This window comes from Oncorhynchus tshawytscha, linkage group LG20 (assembly GCF_018296145.1).
Source record: "Oncorhynchus tshawytscha isolate Ot180627B linkage group LG20, Otsh_v2.0, whole genome shotgun sequence".
NCBI lineage: Eukaryota > Metazoa > Chordata > Actinopteri > Salmoniformes > Salmonidae > Oncorhynchus > Oncorhynchus tshawytscha.
In genome coordinates this window covers 47,239,095-47,261,861 of record NC_056448.1, presented here as the reverse complement: position 1 = coordinate 47,261,861, position 22,767 = coordinate 47,239,095, and the positions used below count along the sequence as shown (strand labels likewise).

Sequence of the window (22,767 nt, the reverse complement as noted above, 5' to 3'; positions counted from 1 at the left end):
TGGAAACTATCAACACTATAGTCAGTGACCGTTTCTATAGAAACTATCAACACTATAGTCAGTGACCGTTTCTATAGAAACTATCAACACTATAGTCAGTGACCGTTTCTATAGAAACTATCAACGCTATAGTCAGTGACCGTTTCTATAGAAACTATCAACACTATAGTCAGTGACCGTTTCTATAGAAACTATCAACACTATAGTCAGTGACCGTTTCTATAGAAACTATCAACACTATAGTCAGTGACCGTTTCTATAGAAACTATCAACACTAGTCAGTGACCGTTTCTACAGAAACTATCAACACTATAGTCAGTGACCGTTTCTATAGAAACTATCAACACTATAGTCAGTGACCGTTTCTATAGAAACTATCAACACTATAGTCAGTGACCGTTTCTATAGAAACTATCAACACTATAGTCAGTGACCGTTTCTATAGAAACTATCAACACTATAGTCAGTGACCGTTTCTAAAGAAACTATCAACACTAGTCAGTGACCGTTTCTACAGAAACTATCAACACTATAGTCAGTGACCGTTTCTATAGAAACTATCAACACTATAGTCAGTGACCGTTTCTATGGAAACTATCAACACTATAGTCAGTGACCGTTTCTATAGAAACTATCAACACTATAGTCAGTGACCGTTTGCTTCTACAGGTCAATGGACAGCAGGCCGAAAACGAGTTTGCGATTCAAACAACTAGTGAGGCAGACAGACAGACAACCAGTGAGGCAGACAGACAGACAACTAGTGAGACTGACAGAGACAACTCTTGAGGCTGACAGACAGACAACTAGTGATGCTGACAGACAGACAACTATTGAGGCTAACCGACAGACAACTCGTGAGGCAGACAGACAGACAACTCGTGAGGCAGACAGACAGACGACTAGTGAGGCAGACAGACAGACAACTAGTGAGGCTTACAGACAGACAACATTCAAAGTAGACGGATGGTTGAGTGAGGCTGCTTATTGAGGAGCTCACTCACATGGCTGTGTTTGTATGTGTGTGTGTGTGTGTGTGTGTGTGTGTGTGTGTGTGTGTGTGTGTGTGTGTAGCAGTCTGTGGAGCGGCAGTTGAAAGGTTAACTCTGATCTGTGGTTTGGCAGACACAACATGGGAGTGTGAGGGTGAGGGGGAGGGGGAGGGGACTCCTCCCGAGCGATGACACATTGAGAGCAGTAGAGCAGAGCAGAGTGAGGCCAAACTAAAACCGACGCCTGTCAGCCAATCAACACCGGCTCAGGGCACACTGACACACACAGGCCTAACTGGAGACGAGGATCTGTTTATTCCTTAGCACACAGGGACGAGCTGCATCTCAAGTCATGTGGACTGGGAGAAGAGCATCGTGGACTGGGGGAGGAGCATCGTGGACTGGGGGAGAAGAGCATCGTGGACTGGGGGAGGAGCATCGTGGACTGGGGGAGGAGCATCGTGGACTGGGGGAGGAGCATCGTGGACTGGGGCAGGAGCATCGTGGACTGGGGGAGGAGCATCGTGGACTGGGGGAGGAGCATCGTGGACTGGGGGAGGAGCATCGTGGACTGGGGGAGGAGCATCGTGGACTGGGGGAGGAGCATCGTGGACTGGGGGAGGAGCATCGTGGACTGGGGGAGGAGCATCGTGGACTGGGGGAGAAGAGCATAGTGGACTGGGGGAGAAGAGCATCGTGGACTGGGGGAGAAGAGCATCGTGGACTGGGGGAGAAGAGCATCGTGGACTGGGGGAGAAGAGCATCGTGGACTGGGGAGAAGAGCATCGTGGACTGGGGGAGAAGAGCATCGTGGACTGGGGAGAAGAGCATCGTGGACTGGCGGAGAAGAGCATCGTGGACTGGGGGAGAAGAGCATCGTGGACTGGGGGAGAAGAGCATCGTGGACTGGGGGAGAAGAGCATCGTGGACTGGGGGAGAAGAGCATCGTGGACTGGGGGAGAAGAGCATCGTGGACTGGGGGAGAAGAGCATCGTGGACTGGGGGAGAAGAGCATCGTGGACTGGGGGAGAAGAGCATCGTGGACTGGGGGAGAAGAGCATCGTGGACTGGGGGAGAAGAGCATCGTGGACTGGGGGAGAAGAGCATCGTGGACTGGGGGAGAAGAGCATCGTGGACTGGGAGAGGAGCATCGTGGACTGGGAGAGGAGCATCGTGGACTGGGAGAGGAGCATCGTGGACTGGGAGAGGAGCATCGTGGACTGGGAGAGGAGCATCGTGGACTGGGAGAGGAGCATCGTGGACTGGGAGAGGAGCATCGTGGACTGGGGGAGGAGCATCGTGGACTGGGGGAGGAGCATCGTGGACTGGGGGAGGAGCATCGTGGACTGGGGAGGAGCATCGTGGACTGGGGGAGGAGCATCGTGGACTGGGGAGGAGCATCGTGGACGGGGAGGAGCATCGTGGACTGGGGGAGGAGCATCGTGGACTGGGGGAAGAGCATCGTGGACTGGGGGAGGAGCATCGTGGACTGGGGGAGGAGCATCGTGGACTGGCGGAGGAGCATCGTGGACTGGCGGAGGAGCATCGTGGACTGGCGGAGGAGCATCGTGGACTGGCGGAGGAGCATCGTGGACTGGCGGAGGAGCATCGTGGACTGGCGGAGGAGCATCGTGGACTGGCGGAGGAGCATCGTGGACTGGGGAGGAGCATCGTGGACTGGGGAGGAGCATCGTGGACTGGCGGAGGAGCATCGTGGACTGGGGGAGGAGCATCGTGGACTGGGAGAGGAGCATCGTGGACTGAGAGAGGAAGATCATAGACCACCTCTATATACGCAAACACCCAGTACACCACCTCTATATACACAAACACCCAGTACACCACCTCTATATATACACACAACACCCTGTAGACCACCTCTATATATATATATACACAACACCCTTTAGACCACCTCTATATATAAACAACACCTCTATATATATACACACACACACACACACACACACACACAACACCCTGTAGACCACCTCTATATATATATATACACACACACAACACCCCTGTAGACCACCTCTATATATATATGCACAACACCCTGTAGACCACCTCTATATATATGCACAACACCCTGTAGACCACCTCTATATATATGCACAACACCCTGTAGACCACCTCTATATATATGCACAACACCCTGTAGACCACCTCTATATATATGCACAACACCCTGTAGACCACCTCTATATATATGCACAACACCCTGTAGACCACCTCTATATATATACACAACACCCTGTAGACCACCTCTATATATATGCACATCACCCTGTAGACCACCTCTATATATATATATACACACAACACCCTGTAGACCACCTCTATATATACACACAACACCCTGTAGACCACCTCTATATATATGCACAACACCCTGTAGACCACCTCTATATATATGCACAACACCCTGTAGACCACCTCTATATATATACACAACACCCTGTAGACCACCTCTATATATATGCACATCACCCTGTAGACCACCTCTATATATATATATACACACACACCCTGTAGACCACCTCTATATATACACACAACACCCTGTAGACCACCTCTATATATATGCACAACACCCTGTAGACCACCTCTATATATATGCACAACACCCTGTAGACCACCTCTATATATATACAACACCCTGTAGACCACCTCATATATATATATATATATATATATATATATATATATATATATATATATATACCACCTACCATATATATATATACCATATACCATATATATATATATATATATATATCTATATATATATATATATATATATATATATATATATATATATATATATATACGCACAACACCCTGTAGACCACCTCATATATATATATATATTACGCACAACACCCTGTAGACCACCTCTATATATATATATATATACACACACAACACCCTGTAGACCACCTCTATATATATGCACAACACCCTGTAGACCACCTCTATATATATGCACAACACCCTGTAGACCACCTCTATATATATGCACAACACCCTGTAGACCACCTCTATACAGTGCCTTGCGAAAGTATTCGGCCCCCTTGAACTTTGTGACCTTTTGCCACATTTCAGGCTTCAAACATAAAGATATAAAACTGTATTTTTTTGTGAAGAATCAACAACAAGTGGGACACAATCATGAAGTGGAACAACATTTATTGGATATTTCAAACTTTTTTAACAAATCAAAAACTGAAAAATTGGGCGTGCAAAATTATTCAGCCCCCTTAAGTTAATACTTTGTAGTGCCACCTTTTGCTTCGATTACAGCTGTAAGTCGCTTGGGGTATGTCTCTATCAGTTTTGCACATCGAGAGACTGACATTTTTTCCCATTCCTCCTTGCAAAACAGCTCGAGCTCAGTGAGGTTGGATGGAGAGCATTTGTGAACAGCAGTTTTCAGTTCTTTCCACAGATTCTCGATTGGATTCAGGTCTGGACTTTGACTTTGACCTGGATATGTTTATTTTTGAACCATTCCATTGTAGATTTTGCTTTATGTTTTGGATCATTGTCTTGTTGGAAGACAAATCTCCGTCCCAGTCTCAGGTCTTTTGCAGACTCCATCAGGTTTTCTTCCAGAATGGTCCTGTATTGGCTCCATCCATCTTCCCATCAATTTTAACCATCTTCCCTGTCCCTGCTGAAGAAAAGCAGGCCCAGACCATGATGCTGCCACCACCATGTTTGACAGTGGGGATGGTGTGTTCAGGGTGATGAGCTGTGTTGCTTTTACGCCAAACATAACGTTTTGCATTGTTGCCAAAAAGTTCAATTTTGGTTTCATCTGACCAGAGCACCTTCTTCCACATGTTTGGTGTGTCTCCCAGGTGGCTTGTGGCAAACTTTAAACGACACTTTTTATGGATATCTTTAAGAAATGGCTTTCTTCTTGCCACTCTTCCATAAAAGCCAGATTTGTGCAATATACGACTGATTGTTGTCCTATGGACAGAGTCTCCCACCTCAGCTGTAGATCTCTGCAGTTCATCCAGAGTGATCATGGGCCTCTTGGCTGCACTCTTGGCTGCATCTCTGATCAGTCTTCTCCTTGTATGAGCTGAAAGTTTAGAGGGACGGCCAGGTCTTGAGAGATTTGCAGTGGTCTGATACTTCTTCCATTTCAATATTATCGCTTGCACAGTGCTCCTTGGGATGTTTAAAGCTTGGGAAATCTTTTGGTATCCAAATCCGGCTTTAAACTTCTTCACAACAGTATCTCGGACCTGCCTGGTGTGTTCCTTGTTCTTCATGATGCTCTCTGCGCTTTTAACGGACCTCTGAAACTATCACAGTGCAGGTGCATTTATACGGAGACTTGATTACACACAGGTGGATTGTATTTATCATCATTAGTCATTTAGGTCAACATTGGATCATTCAGAGATCCTCACTGAACTTCTGGAGAGAGTTTGCTGCACTGAAAGTAAAGGGGCTGAATAATTTTGCACGCCCAATTTTTCAGTTTTTGATTTGTTAAAAAAGTTTGAAATATCCAATAAATGTCGTTCCACTTCATGATTGTGTCCCACTTGTTGTTGATTCTTCACAAAAAAATACAGTTTTATATCTTTATGTTTGAAGCCTGAAATGTGGCAAAGGGTCGCAAAGTTCAAGGGGGCCGAATACTTTCGCAAGGCACTGTATATATGCACAACACCCTGTAGACCACCTCTATATATATGCACAACACCCTGTAGACCACACCCAAACTTCTCATTTCCCATGTTAACACCCCCCTCTCAGTTACCATGTTAACACCTCCCCCTCTCTCAGTTACCATGTTAACACCCCCTCTCAGTTACCATGTTAACACCTCCCCCCCTCTCATTTCCCATGTTAACACCTCCCCCTCTCAGTTACCATGTTAACACCTCCCCCCTCTCAGTTACCATGTTAACACCTCCCCCTCTCAGTTACCATGTTAACACCCCCTCTCAGTTACCATGTTAACACCTCCCCCTCTCATTTCCCATGTTAACACCCCCCCTCTCAGTTACCATGTTAACACCTCCCCCCTCTCAGTTACCATGTTAACACCCCCCCTCTCAGTTACCATGTTAACACCCCCCCCTCTCAGTTACCATGTTAACACCCCCTCTCAGTTACCATGTTAACACCCCCCTCTCAGTTACCATGTTAACACCCCCCTCTCAGTTACCATGTTAACACCCCCCTCTCAGTTACCATGTTAACACCCCCTCCTCTCAGTTACCATGTTAACACCCCCCCCTCTCAGTTACCATGTTAACACCCCCTCTCAGTTACCATGTTAACACCCCCTCTCAGTTACCATGTTAACACCCCCCTCTCAGTTACCATGTTAACACCCCCCCCTCTCAGTTACCATGTTAACACCCCCTCTCAGTTACCATGTTAACACTACCCCCTCTCAGTTACCATGTTAACACCCCCCTCTCAGTTACCATGTTAACACTACCCCCTCTCAGTTACCATGTTAACACCCCCTCTCAGTTACCATGTTAACACCCCCTCTCAGTTACCATGTTAACACCCCCCTCTCAGTTACCATGTTAACACCCCCCTCTCAGTTACCATGTTAACACCCCCTCTCAGTTACCATGTTAACACCCCCCCCCCTCTCAGTTACCATGTTAACCCCCCCTCTCTCAGTTACCATGTTAACCCCCCTCCTCTCAGTTACCATGTTACCTCCCCTCCTCTCAGTTACCATGTTACACCCCCTCCTCTCAGTTACCATGTTAACACCCCCAAGTACACCCTAACCTCTGCGTTTCCATAAAGAACTAAATAAGAGCTCAAGGTAAAACAGAGCCTGGAGGACCATGCTGTGATGACAGAGAGCTGTTGTTAGGCAGCATAACGCAGGACTGCCTTAGAATCTGGAAGGAAAAATACTATCTGCCCTTCATCCTGACAACTTCTACAACTTAAAGAGATTCAAGTAGACAGCAATACAACCTTAATGTACATTAGTTACAGAGACAATCCAATACAACCTTAATGTACATTAGTTACTGAGACAATACAACTTTAATGTACATTAGTTACTGAGACAATACAACTTTAATGTCCATTAGTTACTGAGACAATAAAACTTTAATGTCCATTAGTTACTGAGACAATACAACTTTAATGTCCATTAGTTACTGAGACAATAAAACTTTAATGTCCATTAGTTACTGAGACAATACAACTTTAATGTCCATTAGTTACTGAGACAATAAAACTTTAATGTCCATTAGTTACTGAGACAATACAACTTTAATGTCCATTAGTTACTGAGACAATACAACTTTAATGTCCATTAGTTACTGAGACAATAAAACTTTAATGTCCATTAGTTACTGAGACAATCCAATACAACCTTAATGTCCATTAGTTACAGAGACAATCCAATCCAACTTTAATGTCCATTAGTTACTGAGACAATCCAACTTTAACTTTAATGTCCATTAGTTACTGAGACAATAAAACTTTAATGTCCATTAGTTACTGAGACAATAAAACTTTAATGTCCATTAGTTACTGAGACAATCCAACTTTAATGTCCATTAGTTACTGAGACAATAAAACTTTAATGTCCATTAGTTACTGAGACAATACAACTTTAATGTCCATTAGTTACTGAGACAATAAAACTTTAATGTCCATTAGTTACTGAGACAATCCAATACAACCTTAATGTCCATTAGTTACAGAGACAATCCAATCCAACTTTAATGTCCATTAGTTACTGAGACAATCCAACTTTAATGTCCATTAGTTACTGAGACAATACAAATTTAATGTCCATTAGTTACTGAGACAATACAACTTTAATGTCCATTAGTTACTGAGACAATACAACTTTAATGTCCATTAGTTACTGAGACAATACAACTTTAATGTTCATTATTTACAGCGGGCGTTTTGCCTTGCGACAGAACGCAGACAAGGGTTTGATTTTGTTCGGGTCTTGTTACCGCGGACAACCGCTCATAAACCTAACCTCAGTACCAAAAAGTGTCTTTGGGAAAGTACACAGGCAGTGAGGGTCTGCCAATTCAGCTTGATGACACACATCTCAAAGAATGTTCTAGTGGCTGAATGTCCTCAAAGGAATGACGGAGAGAGAGAGAGCGAGGAGACGCCCACACAGCCCCTGTTCCTCCTAGACCCGTCTACTGAGTCGTTTTCATTAGGGCACACCGTAGCAAAACCTTTTCATGGAAATCAGTTACTCATTGGCTCAAGTTCAGATAGTCTATCTCTGTATGGAACCAGTTTCTTCAGTTTCATGTCAAATGAATACCACCCTGGTCCTTCCTCTCCCTCAGAGGTAGAAATATACCACCCTGGTCCTTCCTCTCCCTCAGAGGTAGAAATATACCAACCTGGTCCATCCAGGGTGGTATACCAGATAACTCAGTGTGTGTACAGGTTGATAGAGAGTGTATATAGGTTGGTAGAGAGTGTGTATAGGTTGGTAGAGAGTGTGTATAGGTTGGTAGTTGGTAGAGAGTGTGTATAGGTTGGTAGAGAGTGTATATAGGTTGGTAGAGAGTGTATATAGGTTGGTAGAGAGTGTGTATAGGTTGGTAAAGAGTGTATATAGGTTGGTAAAGAGTGTGTATTAGTTGGTAGAGAGTGTGTATTAGTTGACAGAGAGTGTGTATTAGTTGATAGAGAGTGTGTATAGGTTGGTAGAGAGTGTGTATAGGTTGGTAAAGAGTGTATATAGGTTGGTAGAGTGTGTACAGGTTGGTAGTTGGTAGAGAGTGTGTATAGGTTGGTAGTTGGTAGAGAGTGTGTATAGGTTGGTAGAGAGTGTGTATAGGTTGGTAGTTGGTAGAGAGTGTGTATAGGTTGGTAGTTGGTAGAGAGTGTGTATAGGTTGGTAGAGAGTGTGTATAGGTTGGTAGAGAGTGTGTATAGGTTGGTAGAGAGTGTGTATAGGTTGGTAGAGAGTGTGTATTAGTTGATAGAGAGTGTGTATTAGTTGGTAGAGAGTGTGTATTAGTTGGTAGAGAGTGTGTATAGGTTGGTAGAGAGTGTGTATAGGTTGGTAGAGAGTGTGTATAGGTTGGTAGAGAGTGTGTACAGGTTGGTAGAGAGTGTGTATAGGTTGGTAGAGAGTGTGTATAGGTTGGTAGTTGGTAGAGAGTGTGTATAGGTTGGTAGTTGGTAGAGTGTGTATAGGTTGGTAGTTGTATAGGTTGGTAGAGAGTGTGTATAGGTTGGTAGAGTGTGTATTAGTTGGTAGAGAGTGTGTATAGGTTGGTAGAGAGTGTGTATAGGTTGGTAGAGAGTGTGTATAGGTTGGTAGAGAGTGTGTATAGGTTGGTAGAGAGTGTGTATAGGTTGGTAGAGAGTGTGTATAGGTTGGTAGAGAGTGTGTATAGGTTGGTAGAGAGTGTGTATAGGTTGGTAGAGAGTGTGTATAGGTTGGTAGTTGGTAGAGAGTGTGTATAGGTTGGTAGTTGGTAGAGTGTGTATAGGTTGGTAGAGAGTGTGTATAGGTTGGTAGTTGTGTATTAGTTGGTAGAGAGTGTGTATAGGTTGGTAGAGTGTGTACAGGTTGGTAGAGAGTGTGTATAGGTTGGTAGTTGGTAGAGAGTGTGTATAGGTTGGTAGAGAGTGTGTATAGGTTGGTAGAGTGTGTGTATAGGTTGGTAGAGAGTGTGTATAGGTTGGTAGTTGGTAGAGAGTGTGTATAGGTTGGTAGAGAGTGTGTATAGGTTGGTAGAGAGTGTGTATTAGTTGGTAGAGAGTGTGTATAGGTTGGTAGAGAGTGTGTATAGGTTGGTAGAGAGTGTGTATAGGTTGGTAGTTGGTAGAGTGTGTATAGGTTGGTAGAGAGTGTGTATAGGTTGGTAGTTGGTAGAGTGTGTATAGGTTGGTAGAGAGTGTGTATAGGTTGGTAGAGAGTGTGTATAGGTTGGTAGAGAGTGTGTATAGGTTGGTAGTGAGTGTGTATAGGTTGTTGTAGAGAGTTTGTATAGGTTGGTAGAGAGTATAGGTTGGTAGTGAGTGTGTATAGGTTGGTAGTTGGTAGAGAGTTTGTATAGGTTGGTAGAGAGTGTGTATAGGTTGGTAGAGAGTGTGTATAGGTTGGTAGTTGGTAGAGAGTTTGTATAGGTTGGTAGAGAGTGTGTATAGGTTGGTAGAGAGTGTGTATAGGTTGGTAGAGAGTGTGTATTAGTTGGTAGAGTGTGTATAGGTTGGTAGAGAGTGTGTATAGGTTGGTAGAGAGTGTGTATAGGTTGGTAGAGAGTGTGTATAGGTTGGTAGTTGGTAGAGAGTGTGTATAGGTTGGTAGTTGGTAGAGAGTGTGTATAGGTTGGTAGAGAGTGTGTATAGGTTGGTAGAGAGTGTGTATAGGTTGGTAGAGTGTGTATAGGTTGGTAGAGAGTGTGTATAGGTTGGTAGTTGGTAGAGAGTGTGTATAGGTTGGTAGAGAGTGTGTATTAGTTGTTGTGTATAGGTTGGTAGAGAGTGTATATAGGTTGGTAGAGAGTGTGTATAGGTTGGTAGAGAGTGTGTATAGGTTGGTAGAGAGTGTGTATAGGTTGGTAGAGAGTGTGTATAGGTTGGTAGAGAGTGTGTATAGGTTGGTAGAGAGTGTGTATAGGTTGGTAGAGAGTGTGTATAGGTTGGTAGAGAGTGTGTATAGGTTGGTAGAGAGTGTGTATAGGTTGGTAGAGAGTGTGTATAGGTTGGTAGAGAGTGTGTATTGGTTGGTAGAGAGTGTGTATAGGTTGGTAGAGAGTGTGTATAGGTTGGTAGAGAGTGTGTATAGGTTGGTAGAGAGTGTGTATAGGTTGGTAGAGAGTGTGTATAGGTTGGTAGAGTGTGTATAGTTTGGTAGAGAGTGTGTATAGGTTGGTAGTTGGTAGAGAGTGTGTATAGGTTGATAGAGAGTGTGTATAGGTTGGTAGAGAGTGTGTATAGGTTGGTGGTTGGTAGAGAGTGTGTATAGGTTGGTAGTTGGTAGAGAGTGTGTATAGGTTGGTAGAGAGTGTGTATAGGTTGATAGTTGGTAGAGAGTGTGTATAGGTTGGTAGAGAGTGTGTATAGGTTGTTGGTAGGTTGGTAGAGAGTGTGTATAGGTTGGTAGAGAGTGTGTATAGGTTGGTAGAGTTGTGTATAGGTTGGTAGAGAGTGTGTATAGGTTGGTAGAGAGTGTGTATAGGTTGGTAGAGAGTGTGTATAGGTTGGTAGTTGGTAGAGAGTGTGTATAGGTTGGTAGAGAGTGTGTATAGGTTGGTAGAGAGTGTGTATAGGTTGGTAGAGAGTGTGTATAGGTTGGTAGAGAGTGTGTATAGGTTGGTAGTTGGTAGAGAGTGTGTATAGGTTGGTAGAGAGTGTGTATAGGTTGGTAGAGAGTGTGTATAGGTTGGTAGTTGGTAGAGAGTGTGTATAGGTTGGTAGAGTGTGTGTATAGGTTGGTAGAGAGTGTGTATAGGTTGGTAGTGTGTATAGGTTGGTAGAGAGTGTGTATAGGTTGGTAGTTGGTAGAGATAGGTTGGTAGAGAGTGTATAGGTTGGTAGTTGGTAGAGAGTGTGTATAGGTTGGTAGAGAGTGTGTATAGGTTGGTAGAGAGTGTGTATAGGATGGTAGAGAGTGTGTATAGGATGGTAGAGAGTGTGTATAGGTTGGTAGTTGTATAGGTTGGTAGAGAGTGTGTATTAGTTGGTAGAGTGTGTATTAGTTGGTAGAGAGTGTGTATTAGTTGGTAGAGAGTGTGTATAGGTTGGTAGAGAGTGTGTATAGGTTGGTAGAGTGTGTACAGGTTGGTAGTTGGTAGAGAGTGTGTATAGGTTGGTAGAGAGTGTATAGGTTGGTAGAGAGTGTATATAGGTTGGTAGAGAGTGTGTATAGGTTGGTAGAGAGTGTGTATAGGTTGGTAGAGAGTGTGTATAGGTTGGTGGTTGGTAGAGAGTGTGTATAGGTTGGTAGTTGGTAGAGTGTGTATAGGTTGGTAGAGAGTGTGTATAGGTTGGTAGAGAGTGTGTATAGGTTGGTAGAGAGTGTATATAGGTTGGTAGAGTGTGTATAGGTTGGTAGAGTGTGTGTATAGGTTGGTGGTTGGTAGAGAGTGTGTATAGGTTGGTAGAGAGTGTGTATAGGTTGGTGGTTGGTAGATAGGTTGGTAGTGTGTATAGGTTGGTGGTTGGTAGAGAGTGTGTATAGGTTGGTAGAGTGTGTACAGGTTGGTAGTTGGTAGAGAGTGTGTATAGGTTGGTAGAGAGTGTATAGGTTGGTAGAGAGTGTATATAGGTTGGTAGAGAGTGTGTATAGGTTGGTAGAGAGTGTGTATAGGTTGGTAGAGAGTGTGTATAGGTTGGTGGTTGGTAGAGAGTGTGTATAGGTTGGTAGTTGGTAGAGAGTGTGTATAGGTTGGTAGAGAGTGTGTATAGGTTGGTAGAGAGTGTGTATAGGTTGGTAGAGAGTGTATATAGGTTGGTAGAGAGTGTGTATAGGTTGGTAGAGTGTGTACAGGTTGGTAGTTGGTAGAGAGTGTGTATAGGTTGGTAGAGAGTGTGTATAGGTTGGTAGAGAGTGTATATATGTTGGTAGAGAGTGTATATAGGTTGGTAGAGTGTGTATAGGTTGGTAGAGAGTGTATATAGGTTGGTGGTTGGTAGAGAGTGTGTATAGGTTGGTAGTTGGTAGAGAGTGTGTATAGGTTGGTAGAGAGTGTGTATAGGTTGGTAGAGAGTGTGTATAGGTTGGTAGAGAGTGTGTATAGGTTGGTAGAGCGTGTGTATAGGTTGGTAGAGAGTGTGTATAGGTTGGTAGAGAGTGTGTATAGGTTGGTAGTTGGTAGAGAGTGTGTATACAGTGGGGCAAAAAAGTATTTAGTCAGACACCAATTGTGCAAGTTCTCCCACTTAAAAAGATGAGAGAGGCCTGTAATTTTCATCATAGGTGCACTTCAACTATGACAGACAAAATGAGAAAAATAAATCCAGAAAATCACATTGTAGGATTTTTTATGAATTAATTTGCAAATTATGGTTTTATTATGGAAAATAAGTATTTGGTCACCTACAAACAAGCAAGATTTCTGGCTTTCACAGACCTGTATCTTCTTCTTTAAGAGGCTCCTCTGTCCTCCACTCGTTACCTGTATTAATGGCACCTGTTTGAACTTGTTATCAGTATAAAAGTCACCTGTCCACAACCTTAAACAGTCACACTCCAAACTCCACTATGGCCAAGACCAAAGAGCTGTCAAAGGACACCAGAAACAAAATTGTAGACCTGCACCAGGCTGAGAAGACTAAATCTGTAATAGGTAAGCAGCTTGGTTTGAAGAAATCAACTGTGGGAGCAATTATTAGGAAATGGAAGACATACAAGACCACTGATAATCTCCCTCGATCTGGGGCTCCACGCAAGATCTCACCCCGTGGGGTCAAAATGATCACAAGAACGGTGAGCAAAAATCCCAGAACCATACGGGGGGACCTAGTGAATGACCTGCAGAGAGCTGGGACCAAAGTAACAAAGCCTATCATCAGTAACACACTACGCCGCCAGGGACTCAAATCCTGCAATGCCAGACGTGTCCCCCTGCTTAAGCCAGTACATGTCCAGGCCCATCTGAAGTTTGCTAGAGGGCATTTGGATGATCCAGAAGAAGATTGTGAGAATGTCATATGGTCAGATGAAACCAAAATATAACTTTTTGGTAAAAACTCAACTCATCGTGTTTGGAGGACAAAGAATGCTGAGTTGCATCCAAAGAACACCGTACCTACTGTGAAGCATGGGGGTGGAAACATCATGCTTTGGGGCTGTTTTTCTGCAAAGGGACCAGGACGACTGATCCACGTAAAGGAAAGAATGAATGGGGCCATGTAGAGTGTGTGTATAGGTTGATAGTGTGTGTATTGGTTGGTAGAGAGTCTCGGTTGGAACTGTTGCATTTTTAAAAATTCTTAACATTTGGTCCGGACGTGTCGTTTTATTCTTCTGTTCGTTTTGACAGACTCATTACTAAGCACTTCCCCACACAAAACACACTTTGGGCGCTCCTTGTTAATTCTCAAATTTTGTATGAAAGAGACAAAAAAAGTAATCCCTGTATTTGCGTTTCATGACGATTGAGCTCAGTCAGAACTTATGGCTACCGTGAGTCCATTTCATGTGGGAATAACAAGTCTGTGGCTTGAACGACAGCGCTGCAGCGTGTGGGTCGCGGAGTGATCTTCAAGAAAACTGCAGAAAAAAGATCTGGTAAACCGTGAAGCGCGAGGCATCTCCCGCAACCTCTCCCACTCACGCAGGTGCCAAACTAGAGCAGAGACCGCCGATATGCAGAGAGTGCACTGAACCTGGCCAAATCAATTCCAGTAATTAATGTAATAATTATACATTTAGTGGGTCGTGACCCATACTTTAAGAAACGCTGATCTAGAGTGTTGAGTCCAGTCCAGGTTATTTTGAGCTAGCTGGTCACATGACACTCACAGAGGAAATGATTGTGAACGGACAGAGAGCACAGCAACATCCGGTGATGAGACTATAAAACCTGTTCATGGAGTATTGAACTCTGACCCTACAACGTCCAGACTACCAATGGGTTTCTGTTCTACCTGATCAACAGCACAAGCATTTCGCTACACTCACAATAACACTTGCTACCCATGTGTATGTGACCAATAACATCTGCTACCCATGTGTATGTGACCAATAACATCTGCTAACCATGTGTATGTGACCAATAAGATTTGATTAGATCATTATTGCACCCACCTGATGTCCCAGGTCTAAACCAGTCCCTGATTAGAGGGGAATCACCCACCTGGTGTCCCAGGTCTAAACCAGTCCCTGATTAGAGGAGAATCACCCACCTGGTGTCCCAGGTCTAAATCAGTCCCTGACTAGAGGAGAATCACCCACCTGGTGTCCCAGGTCTAAATCAGTCCCTGACTAGAGGAGAATCACCCACCTGGTGTCCCAGGTCTAAATCAGTCCCCGACTAGAGGAGAATCACCCACCTGGTGTCCCAGGTCTAAACCAGTCCCCGATTAGAGGGGAATCACCCACCTGGTGTCCCAGGTCTAAATCAGTCCCTGATTAGAGGGGAATCACCCACCTGGTGTCCCAGGTCTAAATCAGTCCCCGATTAGAGGGGAATCACCCACCTGGTGTCCCAGGTCTAAATCAGTCCCTGATTAGAGGGGAATCACCCACCTGGTGTCCCAGGTCTAAATCAGTCCCCGATTAGAGGGGAATCACCCACCTGGTGTCCCAGGTCTAAATCAGTCCCTGATTAGAGGGGAATCACCCACCTGGTGTCCCAGGTCTAAATCAGTCCCTGATTAGAGGGGAATCACCCACCTGGTGTCCCAGGTCTAAATCAGTCCCTGATTAGAGGGGAATCACCCACCTGGTGTCCCAGGTCTAAATCAGTCCCTGATTAGAGGGGAATCACCCACCTGGTGTCCCAGGTCTAAATCAGTCCCTGATTAGAGGGGAATCACCCACCTGGTGTCCCAGGTCTAAATCAGTCCCTGATTAGAGGGGAATCACCCACCTGGTGTCCCAGGTCTAAATCAGTCCCCGATTAGAGGGGAATCACCCACCTGGTGTCCCAGGTCTAAACCAGTCCCTGACTAGAGGAGAATCACCCACCTGGTGTCCCAGGTCTAAATCAGTCCCTGATTAGAGGGGAATCACCCACCTGGTGTCCCAGGTCTAAACCAGTCCCCGATTAGAGGGGAATCACCCACCTGGTGTCCCAGGTCTAAACCAGTCCCTGATTAGAGGGGAATCACCCACCTGGTGTCCCAGGTCTAAACCAGTCCCTGACTGTGCTACATGGAGGGGAGAAACCCACAGGCAATCATATCCCCTTTCTCCTGAAGTGTACACTCATTGACTACTTCCCACAAATGTAAAAGCATTGGATTGGTAGAGGCATGGGCTAGAGAGGACATTCCCACTATATTCCTTTTCCCAGTCACTTCCTGTCCAAGGGAAGGGAACAAGTGCACACTTAGAAAGTTTGGAGATAATTGGGAAGAAAACCACTGCTTAGCAAAGGGCTGAGAATAGAATGGTCTCAATAGGACTCCCTGCTCAAATGTTCACTAAAAGTAATAGGAGGCCATTGGGAGAACGGAGTGAACAGCATCTGAAGAACCCTGACATGTAGCCTAAGCTAACCTGTACCTTGTTAATGGTGAGGTTCTCATTCCGTAGCCTCTGTTTGTTCTTCTGCATCTTGCCGGGCATCATCTTGCCCGTTCGGAAGTCAAAACATCCCAGGTCCACCGTGTTGCCTAGGTAACGGGACAGCTGGGGTTTGCTCCGGAACTTCTTCCCTTTGGGACTGAGGGGTGAAGAGGAAAGACAACAACAACAGTGTTAGTTAACAAACAGTTCTGACAGGTGTACTGTACCTAGTGTTGAGGTCCAAAAGCATCAATCGTTCAAGAGAGGAACGTTCTATTTCACAATGTTACTAAAACCAGCAAAGTGTATTAATAGCAGAGCTGCCCGTCTCATTATGTCATGGTAGTGGGGCTGTATTAATAGCAGAGCTGACAGTCTCATTATGTCATGGTAGTGGGGCTGTATTAATAGCAGAGCTGCCAGTCTCATTATGTCATGGTAGTGGGGCTGTATTAATAGCAGAGCTGACAGTCTCATTATGTCATGGTAGTGGGGCTGTATTAATAGCAGAGCTGACAGTCTCATTATGTCATGGTAGTGGGGCTGTATTAATAGCAGAGCTGACAGTCTCATTATGTCATGGTAGTGGGGCTATATTAATAGCAGAGCTGACAGTCTCATTATGTCATGGTAGTGGGGCTGTATTAATAGCAGAGCTGACAGTCTCATTATGTCATGGTAGTGGGGCTGTATTAATAGCAGAGCTGACAGTCTCATTATGTCATGGTAGTGGGGCTGTATTAATAGCAGAGCTGACAGTCTCATTATGTCATGGTAGTGGGGCTGTATTAATAGCAGAGCTGACAGTCTCATTATGTCATGGTAGTGGGGCTGTATTAATAGCAGAGCTGACAGTCTCATTATGTCATGGTAGTGGGGCTATATTAATAGCAGAGCTGACAGTCTCATTATGTCATGGTAGTGGGGCTGTATTAATAGCAGAGCTGACAGTCTCATTATGTCATGGTAGTGGGGCTGTATTAATAGCAGAGCTGACAGTCTCATTATGTCATGGTAGTGGGGCTGTATTAATAGCAGAGCTGCCAGTCTCATTATGTCATGGTAGTGGGGCTGTATTAATAGCAGAGCTGCCAGTCTCATTATGTCATGGTAGTAGGGCTGTATTAATAGCAGAGCTGACAGTCTCATTATGTCATGGTAGTGGGGCTGTATTAATAGCAGAGCTGACAGTCTCATTATGTCATGGTAGTGGGGCTGTATTAATAGCAGAGCTGACAGTCTCATTATGTCATGGTAGTGGGGCTATATTAATAGCAGAGCTGCCCATCTCATTATGTCATGGTAGTGGGGCTATATTAATAGCAGAGCTGACAGTCTCATTATGTCATGGTAGTGGGGCTATATTAATAGCAGAGCTGCCCATCTCATTATGTCATGGTAGTGGGGCTATATTAATAGCAGAGCTGCGAGTCTCATTATGTCATGGTAGTGGGGCTGTATTAATAGCAGAGCTGCCAGTCTCATTATGTCATGGTAGTGGGGCTGTATTAATAGCAGAGCTGACAGTCTCATTATGTCATGGTAGTGGGGCTGTATTAATAGCAGAGCTGACAGTCTCATTATGTCATGGTAGTGGGGCTGTATTAATAGCAGAGCTGACAGTCTCATTATGTCATGGTAGTGGGGCTATATTAATAGCAGAGCTGCCCGTCTCATTATGTCATGGTAGTGGGGCTATATTAATAGCAGAGCTGACAGTCTCATTATGTCATGGTAGTGGGGCTATATTAATAGCAGAGCTGCCCATCTCATTATGTCATGGTAGTGGGGCTATATTAATAGCAGAGCTGCGAGTCTCATTATGTCATGGTAGTGGGGCTGTATTAATAGCAGAGCTGCCCGTCTCATTATGTCATGGTAGTGGGGCTATATTAATAGCAGAGCTGCCCGTCTCATTATGTCATGGTAATGGGGCTATATTAATAGCAGAGCTGCCAGTCTCATTATGTCATGGTACTGGGGCTGTATTAATAGCAGAGCTGCCCGTCTCATTATGTGATGGTAGTGGGGCTATATTAATAGCAGAGCTGCCAGTCTCATTATGTCATGGTAGTGGGGCTGTATTAATAGCAGAGCTGCCAGTCTCATTATGTCATGGTAGTGGGGCTATATTAATAGCAGAGCTGCCAGTCTCATTATGTCATGGTAGTGGGGCTATATTAATAGCAGAGCTGCCCGTCTCATTGTGTAATGGTAGTGGGGTTGTCAACATAAGTAACACTTGCCAGATGTACTTAGGCTAAATTCAATTCTCCCAAGAAACACTTGACTAGTTCTCAGGCTGGAGGAAAAATTTAAAGGCAGCAGGGAGGACCATCTTATGTGGCAGAGGATCAATGGCATCACAAAACAGAAAACATATCCCTGGCCAAACCCATCAAGCAGACAGTTACTCCCATCTCCTTCTCCTGGGTCGTGTTCATTAGGGCATACCACAGCAAAACAGAAAACAAGCCTTTCTTATTGAAGAACAAAATGTTAGTGGAGAACAAAATGGAGAGCGTCTTTATTACCCTACAAAATGACCGGTGAGCTGAGTCTGAGTGAAATGGGGTAGTGGAGTGGCCGGGGCGACTGGACGGTTGGCCGGGGCGACTGGACGGTTGGCCGGGGCGACTGGACGGGTGGCCGGGGCGACTGGACGGGTGGCCGGGGCGACTGGACGGGTGGCCGGGGCGACTGGACGGGTGGCCTGGGCGACTGGACGGTTGGCCAGGGCGACTGGACGGTTGGCCAGGGTGACTGGACGGTTGGCCAGGCGACTGGACGGTTGGCCAGGGCGACTGGACGGTTGGCCTGGACGGTTGGCCAGGGTGACTGGACGGTTGGCCAAGGTGACTGGACGGTTGGCCAGGGTGACTGGACGGTTGGCCAGGTGACTGGACGGTTGGCCAAGGTGACTGGACGGGTGCCCAGGGCGACTGGACGGGTGGCCAGGGTGACTGGACGGTTGGCCAAGGTGACTGGACGGGTGGCCAGGGCGACTGGACGGGTGGCCAGGGCGACTGGACGGATGGCCAGGGCGACTGGACGGTTGGCCAGGGCGACTGGACGGATGGCCAAGGTGACTGGCCGGATGGCCGGATGGCCGGGGTGAATGGGATGTCTGGGGTTGTTTTCCTAAGGATAAACTCAGTCAGTGCTGAGAGAGAGAGAGAGAGAGAGAGAGAGAGAGAGAGAGAGAGAGAGAGAGAGATGGATGTGATCACATCCTTAACCCGGGCAGGTTGGTCAATTAGAAAATAGCATTTCCTCTTCAGACCAAGGCCTACAATAGGGTCCGTTTAAACAGCTGGCTCACACAGTAGACAACACACAGATGGTCGCTGTAATCTCAGAACCAGGCAACAAGAGCCTCTGACTAGAATATCGGCGGACATTTTCTATTTTGTATTCGGACGATTCTACAGAGGGCTGCTTTCAGCCGTTCATCATCGCGGTGTGTCCAAAGCCGTGACGTTGTGTGACTCAGACCCTCACTTAACTGAAAGACTGTTGAAAACAATCAGAGAGGTTGTCTGACCACCACTACTTCTCCGTTTAGCTCAGTCTCCACCTCAGCCGAACTCATCTCATACGCAGACGAGGGAGCGCCCAGCTCTGTGACTCATCGCTATGCACATCGATCTGTGACCGGCGGTCGGAAGGACACAGATGAGTGTGTGTGTGTGTGTGTGTGTGTGAGACCTTGAAGCATCTCAGGAGCGAGTGGGTAGGTGACTAGGAGCTAGGCCGCTACATGACTCAGCGATGAGTCAAAGCCGAACCAGAGACACACACACACACACACACACACACACACACACACACACACACACACACGTCTTTTCAGAGAGAACCGAGACAAACACAACCCAGCCCACTCTGACTGACTGGCTCGACCACACAGATCACTGGTGAGGGAGTTGAGGGTGTGGAATTCCACAGTGGTTCTTCATGCACAGAAGACTAGAGAAACTAATAGTGAAGTCACTCATAGAAACAAGGCTCATGAAGGAAGATACCAAACGCTGTCAACTTTCTAGACTGGCTTGTGAAAATGTCAGCTATCGTTGTAAACATGTAGGCTGTTTCCACGTAGTTAGCTCAGCTATCATGCTAATTTGCACGTGCAGCAGTAAAGTTACACAGCAAAGTGGTTGTGGAAAATAAGGGGAAGAGAGGAGTAGAGAACCATGGTAGAGGGAGTAGAGAACCATGGTAGAGGGAGTAGAGAACCATGGTAGAGGGAGTGAGAGAGAGTAGAGAACCATGGTAGAGGGAGTAGAGAACCATGGTAGAGGGAGTAGAGAACCATGGTAGAGGGTGTGCGGGCGAGTAGAGAACCATGGTAGAGAACCATGGTAGAGAGAGTAGAGAACCATGGTCGAGGGAGTGAGAGAGAGAGTAGAGAACCATGGTAGAGGGAGTAGAGAACCATGGTAGAGGGAGTAGAGAACCATGGTAGAGGGAGTGAGAGAGAGTAGAGAACCATGGTAGAGGGAGTGAGAGAGAGAGTAGAGAACCATGGTAGAGGGAGTGAGAGAGAGAGTAGAGAACCATGGTAGAGGGAGTGAGAGAGAGAGTAGAGAACCATGGTAGAGGGAGTGAGAGAGAGAGTAGAGAACCATGGTAGAGGGAGTGAGAGAGAGTAGAGAACCATGGTAGAGGGAGTAGAGAACCATGGTAGAGGGAGTGAGAGGGAGAAGAGAACCATGGTAGAGAACCATGGTAGAGAGAGTAGAGAACCATGGTAGAGGGAGTGAGAGAGAGAGTAGAGAACCATGGTAGAGGGAGTAGAGAACCATGGTAGAGGGAGTGAGAGAGAGTAGAGAACCATGGTAGAGGGAGTAGAGAACCATGGTAGAGGGAGTAGAGAACCATGGTAGAGGGAGTGAGGGAGAGTAGAGAACCATGGTAGAGAACCATGGTAGAGGGAGTGAGAGAGAGTAGAGAACCATGGTAGAGGGAGTGAGAGAGAGTAGAGAACCATGGTAGAGGGAGTGAGAGAGAGTAGAGAACCATGGTAGAGGGAGTAGAGAACCATGGTAGAGGGAGTGAGAGTAGAGAAACATGGTAGAGGGAGTAGAGAACCATGGTAGAGGGAGTGAGAGTAGAGAACCATGGTAGAGGGAGTAGAGAACCATGGTAGAGGGAGTGAGAGAGAGAGTAGAGAACCATGGTAGAGGGAGTAGAGAACCATGGTAGAGGGAGTGAGAGAGAGAGAGAACCATGGTAGAGGGAGTAGAGAACCATGGTAGAGGGAGTGAGAGAGAGTAGAGAACCATGGTAGAGGGAGTGAGAGAGAGTAGAGAACCATGGTAGAGGGAGTAGAGAACCATGGTAGAGGGAGTGAGAGAGAGTAGAGAACCATGGTAGAGGGAGTGAGAGTAGAGAACCATGGTAGAGAGAGTGAGAGAGAGTAGAGAACCATGGTAGAGGGAGTAGAGAACCATGGTAGAGTGAGTGAGAGAGAGTAGAGAACCATGGTAGAGGGAGTAGAGAACCATGGTAGAGGGAGTAGAGGACCATGGTAGAGAGAGTAGAGAACCATGGTAGAGAGAGTAGAGAACCATGGTAGAGAGAGTAGAGAAGCATGGTAGAGAGAGTAGAGGACCATGGTAGAGAGAGTAGAGGACCATGGTAGAGAGAGTAGAGGACCATGGTAGAGGGAGTGAGAGAGAGTAGAGAACCATGGTAGAGGGAGTAGAGGACCATGGTAGAGAGAGTAGAGAACCATGGTAGAGAGAGTAGAGAACCATGGTAGAGAGAGTAGAGGACCATGGTAGAGGGAGTGAGAGAGAGTAGAGAACCATGGTAGAGGGAGTAGAGAACCATGGTAGAGAGAGTAGAGAACCATGGTAGAGAGAGTAGAGGACCATGGTAGAGGGAGTGAGAGAGAGTAGAGAACCATGGTAGAGGGAGTAGAGAACCATGGTAGAGAGAGTAGAGAACCATGGTAGAGAGAGTAGAGAACCATGGTAGAGAGAGTAGAGAACCATGGTAGAGGGAGTGAGAGAGAGTAGAGAACCATGGTAGAGGGAGTAGAGGACCATGGTAGAGAGAGTAGAGAACCATGGTAGAGAGAGTAGAGAACCATGGTAGAGAGAGTAGAGGACCATGGTAGAGGGAGTGAGAGAGTAGAGAACCATGGTAGAGCGAGTGAGAGAGAGAGTAGAGAACCATGGTAGAGGGAGTAGAGAACCATGGTAGAGGGAGTGAGAGAGAGTAGAGAACCATGGTAGAGGGAGTAGAGAACCATGGTAGAGGGAGTGAGAGAGAGAGTAGAGAACCATGGTAGAGGGAGTGAGAGAGAGAGTAGAGAACCATGGTAGAGGGAGTGAGAGAGAGAGTAGAGAACCATGGTAGAGGGAGTAGAGGACCATGGTAGAGGGAGTAGAGAACCATGGTAGAGGGAGTGAGAGAGAGAGTAGAGAACCATGGTAGAGGGAGTGAGAGAGAGAGTAGAGAATCATGGTAGAGGGAGTGAGAGAGAGTAGAGAACCATGGTAGAGGGAGTAGAGAACCATGGTAGAGGGAGTAGAGAACCATGGTAGAGGGAGTGAGAGAGAGTAGAGAACCATG

General features: G+C 45.9%; 1 protein-coding gene across 1 annotated transcript in view; it reads right to left on the bottom strand.

The window, feature by feature from the left end:
- The window catches only part of LOC112235855 (methyl-CpG-binding domain protein 2), an 88,634-nt gene that overhangs the window by 50,735 nt on the left and 15,132 nt on the right, over positions 1–22,767 (bottom strand). The window contains exon 2 of the mRNA XM_042302762.1: positions 16,180–16,339. Coding sequence (XP_042158696.1) covers positions 16,180–16,339 — 160 coding nt within the window. The remainder of the gene's footprint in view (positions 1–16,179; positions 16,340–22,767) is intronic.